The 16,334-nt window shown below is 41.4% G+C and overlaps 1 protein-coding gene across 1 annotated transcript in view; it reads right to left on the minus strand.

The window, feature by feature from the left end:
• Nucleotides 1–14,552, minus strand: part of LOC120788356 (myosin phosphatase Rho-interacting protein-like) — a 30,064-nt gene extending 15,512 nt beyond the window's left edge. Inside the window, exons 1-8 of the mRNA XM_040124118.1 lie at nucleotides 14,311–14,552; nucleotides 11,170–11,247; nucleotides 10,990–11,055; nucleotides 10,424–10,575; nucleotides 10,232–10,316; nucleotides 8,236–8,386; nucleotides 6,598–6,787; nucleotides 4,084–4,198 (exon numbers count right to left, since the gene is read on the minus strand). Of these exons, the coding sequence (XP_039980052.1) occupies nucleotides 4,084–4,198; nucleotides 6,598–6,787; nucleotides 8,236–8,386; nucleotides 10,232–10,316; nucleotides 10,424–10,575; nucleotides 10,990–11,055; nucleotides 11,170–11,247; nucleotides 14,311–14,436 (963 nt within the window). The 5' untranslated portion in view covers nucleotides 14,437–14,552. The remainder of the gene's footprint in view (nucleotides 1–4,083; nucleotides 4,199–6,597; nucleotides 6,788–8,235; nucleotides 8,387–10,231; nucleotides 10,317–10,423; nucleotides 10,576–10,989; nucleotides 11,056–11,169; nucleotides 11,248–14,310) is intronic.
• Nucleotides 14,553–16,334: the final 1,782 nt, after the last annotated feature.

Here is a 16,334-nt window from a genome sequence, read left to right on the forward strand (position 1 = left end):
TAATAAGAAAATAAAACAAATAAAACCCAATTGAAAAGTCGCCAGCAAAAGGCGAGTCGATAAAAATCTGGTAAGACCAGGAAGAGCTCTCAAATAAAAGTATGGTCTGAGAGGAGATTTAAAAGAGGTCACCGATTCCTCTGAACTGATTTCCTCAGGCAGCTCGTTCCAAAGCTTCGGGGCTCTGACTGAGAACACTCGGCCGCCGCTAGTTTTCAGCCGCGCCTCGCGAACAGACAAAAGACCTCTGCCCCGAGGACCCCAGACTACGTACTTGCTCGTATGCGACTGAGAGGTCAGATAATTAGCACGGAGAGAGGCCACAAAGAGCCTTAAAGGTCGACAGTAAGATCCTAAAATCAATTGTAAAAAACATACCGGGAGCTGGTGCAAGGAGGCTGAAACAGGCGTGTTGTGGTAACTTCTCTTGGATCTTGTTAAAAGCCTGGTGGCTGAGTTCAGTACAGTCTGGATTTGATTAATAGATTTTTGGTTGAGGCAGGTGAAGGGGCGTGAGGAGAAGAAGGCCTGTAAAATGGTCTCTGTGTCTTTGAAAGGTAAAATACATCATATTTTGGAAATATTTCTGAGATGATAAAAATAAGACACGAAACAGTTTTGACAACAGAACCTGCTTTTCAGAGCCACATTTGTAAAACACCCCTCAGGACCAGGCAGGCCCGATGGCTGGAGGTATCAGTTTCCATGGTAACTTATGTCAGATTTATTTAAACCTCCTTTATGAAACAGAATTTATTAAAAATAAACCTGACTTACCGAAGTAAGCCTGGTTCAACTTGTAATCTAGCCCTGTGGACCGCTCATGCTTCATGTTTGTGTTTTGCTGGTTCTGTCACACACGGACAGACACTTGTTCAGGTTTACTCACCTCTTTAATCACTGGGGTCTAGGCCCGACAACACACAGTCACAAACAGATGTGGACTGGAAAAAGGAGCTGCAAATGGAGGCGCTACTTTGTGAGCTTACCCAGAGTTGATCCGGTTCAGCAAATACAGACTGTCACGTGACTCTGCAGAAATTCTCATAAAGAGTCCCTGAGACTCACGGCTCCCAACATTACACTGCACCCTGTTTAAGTTGATAGGAATCCCTGGAAAAAAGTCTGTAAGAGGACTGCCGTCTCCCAGATTACAACACACAACAGCAGGCGCTGAACGCCTTCAGGGCATCAAAACCAGTTCTGTTCACAAACAAAATGCAGCTCGGAATGAATCACCGACTCTCTCCCTCCTGCTGACACACGTGCTGGAAGAAGCACAGGCCTTCACACGGCAGCATTGACTCCACGCGTTTCATGCCAAACTTTCGTCACCTGCTTTTTGGCGCTCGTCGTGGACTGAATGTGGACTAACAAGGTGCAAAAAAACGGAATGAAACAGAATCCCTCGTGATTACACGCTGGCTGATGGATGCAAACTGTCTCAGCGGGGACTCTACCCTTTCGAAGAATTTGATCAGGTCCGAGCATCATTAAAGTGACGTCTTTCTCTGCATTACACCTTGTTGTGTGAGTCATGGTCAAACCAATCCAGTCCACAGCCCAGCCCTGTGGTAGCCAAACCCATGGTGAGATTAATCAGCATTTCATATTTATGATTATTACTGTCATGTGGTAGCAAATGACCATAGTCAGGAAATGGGTTTTGAATGGTTTGGTGTTGACGTTGAAGGACATGATATCCTTTTTTATTCATCTTGTTCCTACAGTAAGCTATGGTGTCCTACATGGACGCACTATTTACAATTGAATTTAATACAACAATAAAAGTCGTTTTACAAGGGACATTTCTGTTTATTGGTTTACAATAAGTGTGTGTCTGTCTCCTTGTTATTACATGGCAGTTTATCATTAACATCGGTTAATCTTTTTTGTCTTATTTTGTTTGGTTAGTCCTTTATTTTCCTTCTGTTTGCCCTGCCTTGTTAATTAAATTTTTTTTTTTAAAGGGCTGTGCTTTACCCGTGCTGGGTGTACATGGAGGATGAAGGACTGAAGCTGGTGGTAGCTGATATTAATAAGCTTTAAATCCGAGCACATATGTGCCAAAACTTATAGAAGAAGATGAGGTGTTAAGTTCCTTTTCTTAACCATGGAAAACCACATTTCATGGACCTTTGTGGGGAGCCCCATCCACTGAGGAAGGCCACAAGACATGGCGGAAGGCTGCTGAGAATCTTCTTGTCGAACTATATAAAAACTGTTTTGAGTTTTCCCCTGAATGATACTCTCCTAAAGGTGGAAAAGCGTCTGAAGAAGTGTTTAAATCGTGGCACCTTAACACTTTAAAAAAAATAAATAAAACCCAAGATAAAAATAAAACTAATGCAAATTCATGCACCCTTGTGTGAAATATGGAAACAGGAAAATGTCAGACAAGGACTGAATGGAATTGAATTGAAGGGATGGACTTCCCTTAGACAGCCACAACTGTGTTGAACAATCAACAATACTGTGTGTGCAAACTAGATAATATCCATTTTGTCGTAAGCGGATGATTTTTTTAGTGAAATGTTGTCAATATTGGCCTAATATAGCATTAAAGGACTGTTTTGAAACACTGGGAAATGCGCTTAATTGCTGTCTTGCTGAAAGTTACTGTAGATGAGAATAACGATTTCTGTCTCTCATGTCCATTCAGTAAATATGAGCTAACAATCTGCTTTGCGTTGGCTTCATATAGACGCTCAACGTACATGCAGTGTTTTTAACCAAGCTAGGTGCGGGGCTCTAGGCATGGCACCAGCGTCTTCTGGGCCTTGCAATGGGTCTCCTCCCAGTTAGACGTGTCCATGCCTCCAGTTAATCATCCAGGAGGCGCGGTTTGTGTAATAACAGTGTTGTTCAAGCCACTTTTAAATCACCAAAGACAATTTATGTCACCCATTCAGTGTTGACATTACAGGACAGTCAGTATATGTTAAAGCAGTAGTCGGACATTTTGGGAAATATTCCTTTTTGCTTTCTTGCTGAGAGTTTAGATGAGAAGACTGGTATCAATTTCACTTCTGGACAGTGAATATGAAGCCACAGCCAGCAGCTGGTTAGCTTAGCTTAGCACAAAGCCTGGAATCAGGGAAACAGCTAACGAGATCCACCTCCCAGCAACTCTAAGGCTCACTGACAGGTTATAGCTCATTTTTTGAATTCATACGTTAACCGAAGAGTAAAAACAAGTTGTGAGGTTTTGTCGTCGTCATGTGGAGACTAAACAAAGTTACTGCTCCCAGTCACGAAATAGACCGACGCATAAACCCCGTAAAACCACAACACGTCATTATGACACATCGGTTTCTGTACAGATTAAACGAACGAGACGGAACATGTTCATCAGTGAGTTTTATAGGTGCTGACAGGTAGATTTACCTTTGGACTGAGCCAGGCTAGCTGGATGAGCTATAACATCAACACTGAAACGTGACACTAACTGGTCTTTTTCACAGTAATGAAAGTAATTCTAAAACATGCATGAACTTGCAGAAATTGTAAAACATGTTGCTTTGTGAGTTCAGCTACTTTACATAGTTAAACAAAACATCCCTCCTTGATGACTAACTTTGGAGGTATTTCGGGCACGTCAAAGTGGGAGGAGACCCTGCACGAGACCCAGAACACGCTGGTTCTTCAAGGATTACCTATTGTCACTGTCCGATGAAAACCACTTATTTCCAAACTTTTTTTTTTTAGATTAACTAAAGGAGAAGAAGGAGTTTATGGGTTGAGAAAACTCTTATTCTTCTTATTGCCAAACACACCTTTCAAAATCCCACTGGATTATATGATTAATATGTGTGAAAAATCCTGTCTGAGCAGTGATTGAAATACTTGCGTAACAAAATTAAAAGGAGATCTTGAGAGAGAAGTTCAAACCCTTGCCGCACAGCTGGCCCATCACAGCTTGAAGTAGAAACAGGCCGCCCTTAATATGACTTTGAAAAAGGTGTGTTTGTGTGTGTGTGTGTGTGGGGGACAAGCAGGTCTGATGAAGCAGCTCAAGTGTCAGAAAACGGATGACTAGACCAGGCTATGTTGCAGCGTTTGACATGTATTTGGTGTGGTTACCTCTCGCTTGCTGGTGCGAGCCTCACTCCTGCCCTTCCTTGAAACGGCCGCCCCCCCTCCCTGCTCTTTCTCGGTGGCCTCCAATCCCGGAATCCTCTCTGCCGTTCTACCATGGCTGGAAAAAATGAACACCTAATTAGTGAAAGAAAACAAAACAAAAAATTCACCTGAGCCAAACGTATGTGTGGCTTCGCCGACTCCGCTAACAAACAGGTGGGTTCTGACATCATTTCCACCAGGATAACACTGAGGATGACAGCTTGGTAAGGGACTCCAAAACTGCACCTGTGCAGTAGAAAAGAGAACGGAGGACACTCAGCGCAGCCAAGACCGTTCTCTGAGTGTCACCACTGCTGCTGTTGCTGCCGAGAGACTAAATACAAACTGAAGTCCTTCTCACTGCCGTTAGAGGTTATTTTGTGTAGAAGGAGAGCAGGTATTACTCAGGCCAAACACCCCAAAGTAACCTGATATAATGTATACGCATCTATAAGATGATGAATAGCAATGTTGCCAGTTAAAAGTTGGGCTTAGGGTCAGTCAGCGCCTTCTAGGACACGAGTGTGATATGCACTGTTAGGAAGCTGATTCCACAGGGGGCAGAAACACTGCATTTACATTATTTCACTGATTGGGCTTTGAGAGATATTAGGGCAGATCAATCATCAAATACTACTGATATTATGTCTTGTTTTTTGTATGAATTTTACCAACACAAGTAGAGTCAGCACAAAGTAATGATCCATCTCATGTTAAATCACGCTCTGGGCGCACGAAAACTATTCTTCGCGCTGCACTTTCAGGTCCTGTAGCGATCAGAAAATTCACACACTAAACAATTTTATTATTTACCATTAAATGCACAAGGTTCAGTTTTAAAAAAAAAATAAATAAAATATTTGGTGGTAATTAAAATATATTGAAAGTCGGCTGTTAGTGATGCATTCAGCTCGATAACTCATGACCATTTCACTCCGCTACAGTACATGGCATCATTACATTTGCTGCTTTTCAAAATAAAAGTATCGATATTGGTATTGATGTTCCTGATTCTGGCCCAGGGCAAAACCAAACTTTGTTACTACTACAAACTACTGAAAATACCAGGGCTCCAGTATTCAGATTTTTGCTTGTGAAGATATTATTCATCTCTTAACTGAGAAAAAGCAATAGATTAAACAACCCTCTCTGAACAGAAACTCCCAGCAAGATGGAAGTGACATTAAAAATGATCAGTTGTGAGGGATCATGACCATATACTGCAAATCTCTCTCTCTCGTTTCCTGTCACCTCTCTACTGTTCACACTGGAACATCCACAAAAAAATTCACAAAAAAAATAAATAGATAAATGAATAAAATATTGTATTATATTACCATTCACTAATGGTGCATGTTAAGTACTCAAATTGATTTATGTCATTGTAGCTGAGTTAGCTTGTGTATTGTCAGTCTGCGTACAACTCATTCTAGCTAGCATTTTGGTTAGCTTCTTTGCTAAAAAGGAGACACTGACGTAGCAGTATAACTGCACGACAAGGATACGAGTTCTAGCCTAACTTGACTCTAATCATATGCAGTTTTTATCAGGGACGACACACATTTGACCTAAACGTGTCAGATTTAGCAAAAAGACTAGTTTTTAAAATCTGCAGTCTATAGCCTATCGACATCTAAAGTAACCAAAACATAATTTACATAAGACTCTGACTTATTTTTTTAAAACCCTGTTTTAAACATCACATGATAACAAGCAACAGTGTCTGTTTTGCTGCCGCTTTGTAACTTTCAGAATATTAGCAGATGTAGATGTTTAATGGTAATGTAGGTTTGCTTCCACATGCATAAGACATTTCTGTAAATTCTTCTTGGGCAGGATGTTTCAGTTCCCTCTCTGCCTCTGGTGGGTGCAGGCAGCCCCCCGTGCCCTCAAACTGAGCTTTAAGCTGAAGTCTGCTTTCTCTGACAGGCACGCAGACAGTCAGCATTAAGGTCCTGAGAAACAACGCCGCAGATATCTAATTACACCAGCGTTTTGGAATTTCTGGCCTTATTTGGGGGGGGGGGGGTAAGTATTTTGTGTTTTTTGTTTCCCAAAAAGGCAATGAGCGAAGAACTGAGATGTATTCTCTTCACGTGACCAGTTTACATGCTGCCGGGGAACAAACTGGGAGGGTTTCTTTAAGCTAAATATAAAAAAGCGGCAGTCAGATCTCTAATGGAGGGGTAGAGCGTGAGCCTTTGATCTGGTGTTTAGCGGTGTGCGATGGCTGTTCGGCTTTATTCTGGGGGGAAGCTGAGAGGCACTGGATGTCCTTTGTGCTAATTGCTTGCACATTTACCCCCTTTGCCTTTGCCAAGGCACTTTAAATGGCTGTTAGCGTTGCCCACAGATTACATGCAAACATACACATCACATACACATAGAAAAATCTACTGAAGAGTTATTTACACATACAGTGTTATCACCAAAATAGGCTGGAAACTGCTAATCCTCCCCTGATTCCTTTCTAACCTTCTGTCCTGGCTCTGGTTCTTGTAGTCCGCTGATGTTTGGATGTTGTTTGATTCAGCCAGCTGGCTGTTAATGCCAGGGTCGGTGTTTCCATTGGCTCCCAAGTCCAATACTGGGCTCCCGAAACTGCCGGCGCCGTCCAAGGCCGGAGAGTCCCTGGAGACCGGGCACAGGTAGGCGGAGGTGTTGCCTGGATATAGAAAGCAAAAAAAAAAAAAAGGTTTCAGAATGGATGTGGATTTCTCTAACACAGTTTGGTTTATATCCATTACGTTGTTTGTGAAGTCGCTGCTTTGAGATGGTATTTGACATTTTTTGGAGATTTCAGCTGCATATGTGAGAAAAACACTTTAAAAAAAAAAGGAGGGCTGAACACAGAAGCTCTATTCGGACCCTGGACCAGAACAACCCGTTGACTGGCAAATCCTCCAGTGTCCTGTCAGAGATACATCGGTTGATCTCTGAGAAGAGGAGGGGATATGAACACCCCCTTTCTCTGCAGAGCTCCAGAGCTTTTATATTGTCGTAAATTCAAATCCAAATATATTTAAGGTGTAGCTTCTTCCAATCCCCTCATAGCCTCAACCATCACACATTTGTGTAAGTATAATACAATGCACATGCATGCAGATTTTGTAAAGTGACTTTATTGGGTTATATGTCCATTTTAAGGATTTTCTGATGTATTACCTTTGCGCTTCCACTCTTTGAGATGTACTTTCTTGAATTTTTAACTTGCTTTGACATGTTATCGCCGTGGGCGGGTTGGATGGATAACCACACCTGTCGTCATAGAGCCTGTCGGCCTACTGGTGAACTTTTTCTAGGGTTTCATAGACTAAACAATTCATCGATGGATCAAAAAAATAATCGGGAGAGTAATCGATAATGAACATAATCATTAGTCGCAACCTTACTCTACCGCAGTGCTGCTAAGAAAACATCAGATGCAGCAAATGGCAGAAACAATCTGGAAAAAACTGATCAAGGAACTGATCAACATGACTATCCCTGTCTGGAGAACACCTTAAAGAATTCAAGGAGTGTCCGGGAGATCAATGACAAGAGGAAACCCAGCTATGGACAAGAGTCCTGACAGAGGCTCATTCATTAGACAGCCTCCCTGTTTGGCTCTCGGCGGGACCCTTTAATGAAGCAGCGTACAGGCGCTGTCAGCGGGGGTTAATCCAGGCCTGTGTTACGGGACGTCTCCAGACCCTGCAATAAGCCTGACGCCAGCTGGGTGCTGGTGTCCACTCTGTCGCAGCACAGAGCTCCAGTACGGACAAATACCTGTCCTGAGCCTATTAGGACCTGTTTAAGAGGTCTTTTATGGATCGTGTTGGGCTTTTATGATGCCTGAAGGTTAGAGACACAAGATTGTCTGCACATCACAGTGTGCTTGTGTGTTTCTGTCTGTCAGTCTGTGTAACTTCCTGTTCAAACAAAAACTCCTCCAGCCCGTTCCCACGGATACAAGTCGGTACTCAGTCAACGTGCCTGGCTAAACAAGGGTTAAATGAACTGTTTAAATAAAAAGCTGTATGTGTGTGAACATCTGCACAACGTTAGGACGGTGCAAGAGGAAGGGTGTGTGTTTGTGTGTGTGTGTGTGTGTGTGTTGTGCCTCTGCTGCACCTGCAGGGGTCGGCTCCGGGCCCGGGTGATCCGTGTCTGTGACAGTCCAGATGGGGGTCACATCCGGTCCCCTGCCCTGCTGGTCTTCCTGCCACCGACCACAGCTAGAGTCTGCCGGGTCAGTTGCAGCCATCTTTGCTGGACTGGGTTCCTAATGTTTTGTTGGAAAAACAAAAAGATAATTCAGTTATCTTTTTTTGACTTTAACCCCCGACCCGACGTAGCATTTATTAGAAGTTTTTAGTAAATGCATTTGTCAGCAACTTTAACAGCTCCTCTGTAGCATCCAGAACTGGACCAGATAATGAAGGCTATAACATAACATAGATGTAATTATCTAAAATATGTCTTGATAGAAAAAGTTGCATTGATAACACTTTACCTTAAGTCCCCCGGTTTAGTATTTATAAGCAGCATTTAAGAAATGGTTTATATCAGACTATAATGTGGTAGGACGCAGCTAAGGGGATATTTTAAGTGTTTATTAATGTACTGGATTTGTCGACAATTAGAATGTGTCCTATGAAGACATATTGTATATTTGAACAGCTGTGTTTCATCATGTTGTCATTCATTATCTGTTCACGCAGCAGCCTCCGCCTGTGGCTGCTCACGGGACGAGTTAGAGTTCTTAACAAATGCTGGACATTAATAAACACTCAAAAATGTCCTTACATCTGCTTATTACGACAAGCATTTCTCTACACTGCTTACACATGATAAGTAATGATAACATCCTACTACGAAGGGGCTGCAACACGTGATTATTTTCATCAGTGATTAATATCTGGATTATTTTCACAATGGACCTATTCATTTGGTTTGTAAAACAGAAATCTGTGACACATCTCGTTTTGTTCGAGCAATAATCCAAAAATCCCAAAATATTCAATTAGGAGCTGAAACGACTGTCATGACGTCACGACAGAAATAAAAATCTGCAACTATTCGTGTGATCCATTGATCATTTAAGTCATTTTTTAAGCAAAACGATAAACATTCTCTTGTTTTAGCTTTGCATTTTTTTTTTTTTTCTTATTCAACAGTACATTGAATATTTTTTAGGTTTGAAACTGCTGATTTGATGACTTCACCTCAGGCTTTAAGAAATGATGATGGGAATTTTACACTATTTTCTGATGTTTTGTAGATTAAATGTTTAATCAATTAATTGAGGAAACAAATGTCAGACTGATCGATAATGAAAATAAATGTTTCAGCCCTCATTCCAATTACAACGAGACAAAAGCAGCAAACATTAGGCATTTTTGCTTGATGAATTACCTAAATGACCAGTATTGGTGTTGATTAATTTGTTGCTGATTATTTCAGCCCTTTCGCCAGGTTTTGTAAACCTTACCAACAGAGGAGCTAAAGGAAAAAGGGGGCATGAAAACAAAACTGTTCATCCAAAATGTGCTGATTTCGTGGCATTCTGCCAGGTACATTGCTTCCATGAGCTTTTTTTTTTTTTTTTGAGAGGATTCATCCTCTGAATAACATAAATGTGCTCGGAAACTTTCATGGCAATCTGCCCAGTACATTTTGATATTTTTAGCCAAGCTAGCGGCCTGGCTCTAGGTATGGCAAGTGGCCAGCCGGTCGGTCCACCGATCCGATCCAGACGGAAACATTTCAACAACCACTGGATGGATTGAGATGAAATTTTCAACAAACATTCACAGTCTCCAGAAGATGAATCCTACAGACTTTGGGGATCCTCTCCCTTTCCCTCTACTGCCACCATGACGTTCACGGTCGTGGTTTTGGTCTCATACTGACAGAAGATGAAAGATCAAGGGCGACCAAAAACCACGTGATTCATCCTTTGGGGGCCGTGAATTTCTACACCGACTTTCATGCCATCAGACCGGGAGCTGGTAGTCTTGCTCTGAATCATGGTGTTCCAGCACTGTTTCTCCCCACAGCCGGCAGGACAAACACATTGTGTGCTCCAGTGTGCACTGAATCACTGACCGGACATTTTTTTTGCTACCTGGGTGGCAACAGGTTCCACTTTGCGTTTTTTCTTCTGATTTTGCATATTGGTCCGTAGATACACTGCAAGCTGTTCACTCCACCTGGTGAAGAAACACAGAAACAGCAGAGCCAAGACATTACACAGGCAGGATGTGACAAACCTCAATAGAAAACGCTCCCGTATTTTTCTCTGCAGTGTTTTACCGACCCATTAATGATCTCTTTATTGTCACCACGGATGAATATTTCCTGCTCCGGCGTGACGATGCAGAGCGCATTTCTCTGGCCCGTCCTGGGCTCAGCGTCCGTGATGTCTGTACACAGATTCATGTTCACCGTCCCCTGTGGCAAAGTGCTCGGCTGGAGGAGAATCAGAGTCATCTTTTTATTTAAGTGTTATTACAACAGTAATCCAAATGACTCTTGTAGGGGTTGGAGAGCCAGTTACTGAGACCGCGTTGCTAGGACTGATTACCAGGACGCAGATGAGTGAGAGTTGAACAGAAAGCAGTCCGTGGTGCTGAGTGTGGAATGAAAGAGATGCGGGAATGAGATTTGAGGGGATCACAGAGAGAGGGGGGATGTGTGCATTAGAGGACAGGCTAAGCCCAAATCATCTGCTGTGGTTCTGCTCACAACATCTGGCCTAAAGATGCCTGCTTGATCCCAACACGCTACAAAAGCAGACACATACACTGAGCAGGGCTTGCTTACATGTTTTTGTTACAATTCAATGTTTGTGTTTGTTCGTAATTTTTCTGAGCGCCTTCTCACCAGTTCGTCCAGGGCGAAGCTCAGGCTGCCGTGTTCGTACAGAATAAAGAAGCGCCGCTGCCATTTCTGAGAGAGAGGGGAAGCAAATACAGTACAGTTTCATTTTTCTTGAGCAATAAGTCACAATGCAGAAGTGGCAAATGTTTGTGTTTATTTCACTTCGGTTTCGTTATAACCCACCCTTGACCTCTGCATTGGGTTGTCAAAGTCTGTCCCCTCAGGAGCCAAACACAGCCAGCCCCCGTAGACTGGTTTAGCCTGTTGGTCGCGGGAGAAAGAGGAGGCTGGATAGTTAGCAGTTAAAGCAAAGGTTGTCATCACCTCACCGAGACACTGATTAGTCGAGTTCATTATCAATGAACCTGTCGATTTATTTTTTTTTAATTGAATGGATTCATCGCTTTGTCTACAAAAGGTCAGAAATGAATGCAGAATGTCCGTCACAGTTTCCCATGCTCCAAGGTGACGTCTTCAGATGTCTTGTTTCGTCCGACCAACAGCCCCGAACCAAAAGAGGTTCGGTTGATAATGGTATAAGAAAGAGAAAAGCAGGTAATTCTCCGACTGGAGAAGCTGAAATATGTGGTAGTTTTTGCTTGACTGAAAGGACCAAGCAATGATCAAAATAACCGGACGTTAATCTTCCGGCAACTGACTAATCGCCGCGGCACTAGATGAGGGATCTGGGGGTTTTAGACTGTCCGTCGGACAAACCGTCCAGGCCGATACGTCTGCCGGTACAGCTCATAGCAGATATATCGGTTTTGGTGTTAATGTTGCACAGGAAGTGACAAGAAACTGAAGTACAGAAAAGCCAAAGTAGGTTTTACGTACTGCAGAAAGTGTCACCCTCACATGAGGTGTCCACCGGAGATCACTCACGAGTTGATTTTTCAAAAGGTAAAATGTCTTTAGTACGTATCTTCGTCACGGTTCTTGAAATAAAAAATATGGATCAGTATCGGCCTCAAAAATCCAGCAACTGTAAAAACAATATATCCGAAGACGTGACCTTTGGCGTCCGGAAATTGTGCGTCAGGCATTTTTTCACTTCTTTATGACATTTCACAGACTTTCAGATTAATCATATAATGAAAACAACTGTCAGCTGCAGCCCAGCCAATAGCAACCTTCCTTGTCATTACACACTGTAACCTATATTGTACACAGAAACTCAATCATGCAAGCTAGACTCTAGAGTTAAGTTTTATTTGTGGTGGTCCACCGAGCTCCGGCATTCAACTCTTAAAAGCTCTGCATTTAAGCGCTAAATTCGGATTAGGAAAGCCCCTTCCAGATTGCACATGAAAGCACCATTGTGGGAAAACATTTCCATCAACCCACAGCTTTAACGCCACACATGCACTTTTGAGCAGAACAAATAATAACTAAGAAATGTTTCTTTTTGAGCGTAAAACCAAAGTAAATTCTTCACACGGACAAAATGAAGTATTTGGTGTGGCAACGAGGGGCCGGATTAGGGCCGTGATTAAAATCACTATTTTCATAATCTATGAATTTGCTGATTATCTTCGTTCGGTTCATCAAATGTCAGAAAAAAAAAAAAATTACAACTTCTCAAAATCAAAATTTCCTTAAGCCCAAGGCGACGTGTTCAAATCGCTTGTCTTGTCCGGCCGAAGATATCCAACTTTACCGTCACGTATGACAAAGAAAAGCAGCAAATTCTCACATCTGAGAAGCCGGGAGCTCAGATGTTTGGCATTTTTGCTATTTAAAAAAAAAATCACTTAAATAATCGATTATCAGAGGAGTTAACTATTAATTTTCTATTGATCGACCAACAGGTCATAGTTCAGATGCACCAATTCTGTATCTTCTGATGCGCTATCTTTAGATTCTCTTTGTGAATGTGTCCCACAATTCCAACGTCTCAAACAAAGAAAATAAATCTGACTTTGCGCCCCGTGACGCTCCCAAATGGACCGGATTGTGTTTGATGCCCTGCCCTCAACTTTGACTTGAGCGGGAGGAAAAGACGTGACTTACTCTCTCTGACATTTGGAAAAAACTAAGATGGATGGAGGAAATTCAGACACAGCAGAGAGAGAGATGTCACAGGTCAAATGGCCTTTCTGTCGAAAGTGGCATCTACACAGCCTGCAACATTATACAGCCTGTTGAAGACAATGGAAATATGCGCCACACTTATAGCAAAGAAACAAAACAGCTTTTCTCTGTGAGCACGGCCGACTGTGTCGGAGTAATACCATGTGTAGTGTGTACGCAGGTTGAGCAACACTGCTGAAATTACAGGGCACAGTGAAACCAGGCAGGGGGGGGGGGGGGCAACATATTTGAACAATGTGAGGCATGTAGGAAGCCGCAACGATCGTCTCCTTACATCACCTCAGCATGACAGACCTGCAGGAACAATGTTTTCGGAGGCGGCGAACCCCGGGTATACACGCTTTCTGTGTGGTGGGGGAATAAAATGAAATAAATCACTGGTCTACGCTGCCGACGGTCCGTGAATTTATCAGTGAGTGCACCGGTACTAGTTGTTTGTCTCGTTGCTGCTGCTTTTTCTTTGTTTCATATCGGACAAGAAATTTTTGGACAGACAGTTAGGAGGAATTTTAAAGAACCCGCATTCATGTACAAATCTGTTGAATGAATAGATTGATTGGTAATATGAAAAGAAAATGACTCCCGATACGATAAGATATTTCAGCTGAAGAAATGAGTCAAGTGCTGATCAAAGAAAAGGCAAGTTAACCTCCAAGGATGCTAATAATTAGCGCTGCAACAATTAGTCAATTAATCGGTTAGTCGATCGACAGAAAATTAATCGGCAGTTATTTTGATAACTGAACAACCGTTTTAGACATTTTTCTTTTGTACAGTTAAATATTTGCTGTTTCTTGCTTCTCCGATTTGAGGATCTGAAACTTTTCTTTGCCACTTAAGAAAGTAAAACTGAATATCTCTGGATGTTGGACTGTTGGTCAGATACAACAAGACATGAGAAGAGGTCATCTTGGTCCGTGGGAAAATTTACGCCAGCCACTTGTTCACTATTTCACTATACTGTCGTTTTATAGTCGAAACCATTAATCGACGAATCGGAAAAATAATCGGCAGATGAATTTAAAAAATAAACAAACAAACAAACAAACAAAACAACCGTTAGACCACAGTGAACATAGCAGGTTGCGAAGATTAAAACTTAAATTCAACATTTTCACGTTTCATACTTGAGTTACAAAAACGTAAAAGACTTTTAAAGACGTAAGTCTTTAAAAATCATTAATTAATTTCCAGTGACATCAACTGGATCCCTGTGTAGTTCAACGTTACCTGCTCCTTGTCATGGTCGTTGAGGAGATGCAGCTCCCGGGACTTGAAGCAGTTCTGGCACTTACTTTTATTAAAAATGTTGGCTTGAAATTTGTTACAGGGACTCGTCGCCTTTTCCCCAGACATGTTTCAGTACATGTAGCCCTCCCCCCACCCCAACGCCGCGGAGAAGGATCCACACGCAGACCGCTCCCGTCCGCTTCTCCTACGGGGTTGAATGAAGCGGTCCGGCTCCCGCACGAACATCTGTCAAACACTGATCTGTTGACGGTCGTCATGGTCACGTGCTCTGACGCAGCGTCAAGACCCGACGTCCGCCCACAACCTACAAAATAAAACCATTATTGGTTGATTTGGGTTTGTTTTTTTTCTTTCCTTTAAAAAAATAAAAAAATAACTTTAATGACCATAAACAGATATAGCAAGTATACAGATGAGAAAATAAAATAATAATCTTTAAATAAACAGCAAGCTGACATAGGAGTTCAACAGTTACTACCTACAAAATAAAACCTTTTTATTGAATGTTTTTTTCTTTCCCCTTAAAAAAAAAACTTTAATGACATAGATATAGCAAGTAAACAAATGAAAAAATAAAATAATTATACTTAAAAAAAAGAAAAACCGTAAAACTCACAGCTGATGACCGCTGTCGTCATGGTCATGCACTCTGACGTAGGATCACCATTCAACATCCGGTCAACAACCTACAAAATAAAACCATTATTGACTGTCTTTCCTTTTCTGTCCTTTTGCATTTCTTTCTTTTTAATTAAACTCTGATTAAACAGATGTAGCAAGTACACAGATGAGAAAATAAAATAATTATACTCAAATTACACACACGTAAAGCTCATAGGTGTTAACTGCTGTCGTCATCGTCATGTACTCTGACGTAGGATGACCATAAAACATCCGGTCAAAAACCTACAAAATAAAACCATAATTGACTTTTTGTTTTCTTTCCGTTTATGTTTTGTTTTTTGAATAATCTTTAAGTAAACAGATTTGGCAAGTATACGGATAAGGAAATAAAATGATGATACTTAAATAAGAAAGCATGTAGATGCAGTAAAGTAAAACTGAGAGAAAGAATTCCTGTCATACTGAGTTTCCCCACTAACATTTAGTCCAGTTAGCTACCTTATACTACATGATGTTAATGTTTTTCTGTTTTTACTTAGTTGATTAATTCATTACCCATTTTACTGTTGCGTTTACTTGAGAGGTCTTCTTTTATAAATTTACTTTAGTCACCATGAAATTAGAAAAAAAAATTAATGAAAAAGATTAATACTATAATACTGTTTTTGCTCTAACCAGAACAGCTCCTACCATGGTGTAATTCATAGAGAGCTAGCGTATGCTGCATGATGTTTATACTTGTATGTTACAGAAGAAACTTACTTCTTGGCAAATGCAGCTCAGCTACTGGAATATTGTAACGATTTATTTTGGAACTACAAACCAGAGATAAAGTGCACTATTATGTCTAGTCTGACACTTGTATTGATGCTCAGGCTCATATTCACGTAAGAAAACACTGCTATGTTAACACGAAATGTGCGCTGAAAGATACGTGTTTTTATTTCTAACGATTATTCTAATAGCGAGTATTTCATGTTGACATTAAGCATTGTTGTATTGACATTAACACTTTTTGTTTACCATGACTCTTATGAAGTGGTGCAGTTCTTCACTGTGACCACTGGAGGGCAGTGAAGACTCACGTGAATAAAGAAATAAAGCCGTTTATTTTATTCCGTCCAACGCAAAAAACAAACCAAAAACAACACTAAACACACTAAGGTCAACAGTCAACGGCCCCTATGTCAAGACGGAAACAAGACCACACTAACACCTTGGATAAAACTTGGATAAAAATAAAATAAAATGAATAGCTGCGTGTCATATATTTCATCACCAAAAGAGTATTGCTTCTGACAAAACTTTTCAGAATAAAATAGCTGAAAGCGGCAGTGGTGTTTTCTGATATTTTATCCGGAGCCAAGTTCGTAAGTTGA

This window comes from Xiphias gladius, chromosome 3 (genome assembly GCF_016859285.1).
Source record: "Xiphias gladius isolate SHS-SW01 ecotype Sanya breed wild chromosome 3, ASM1685928v1, whole genome shotgun sequence".
Taxonomy (NCBI): Eukaryota; Metazoa; Chordata; class Actinopteri; order Istiophoriformes; family Xiphiidae; genus Xiphias; species Xiphias gladius.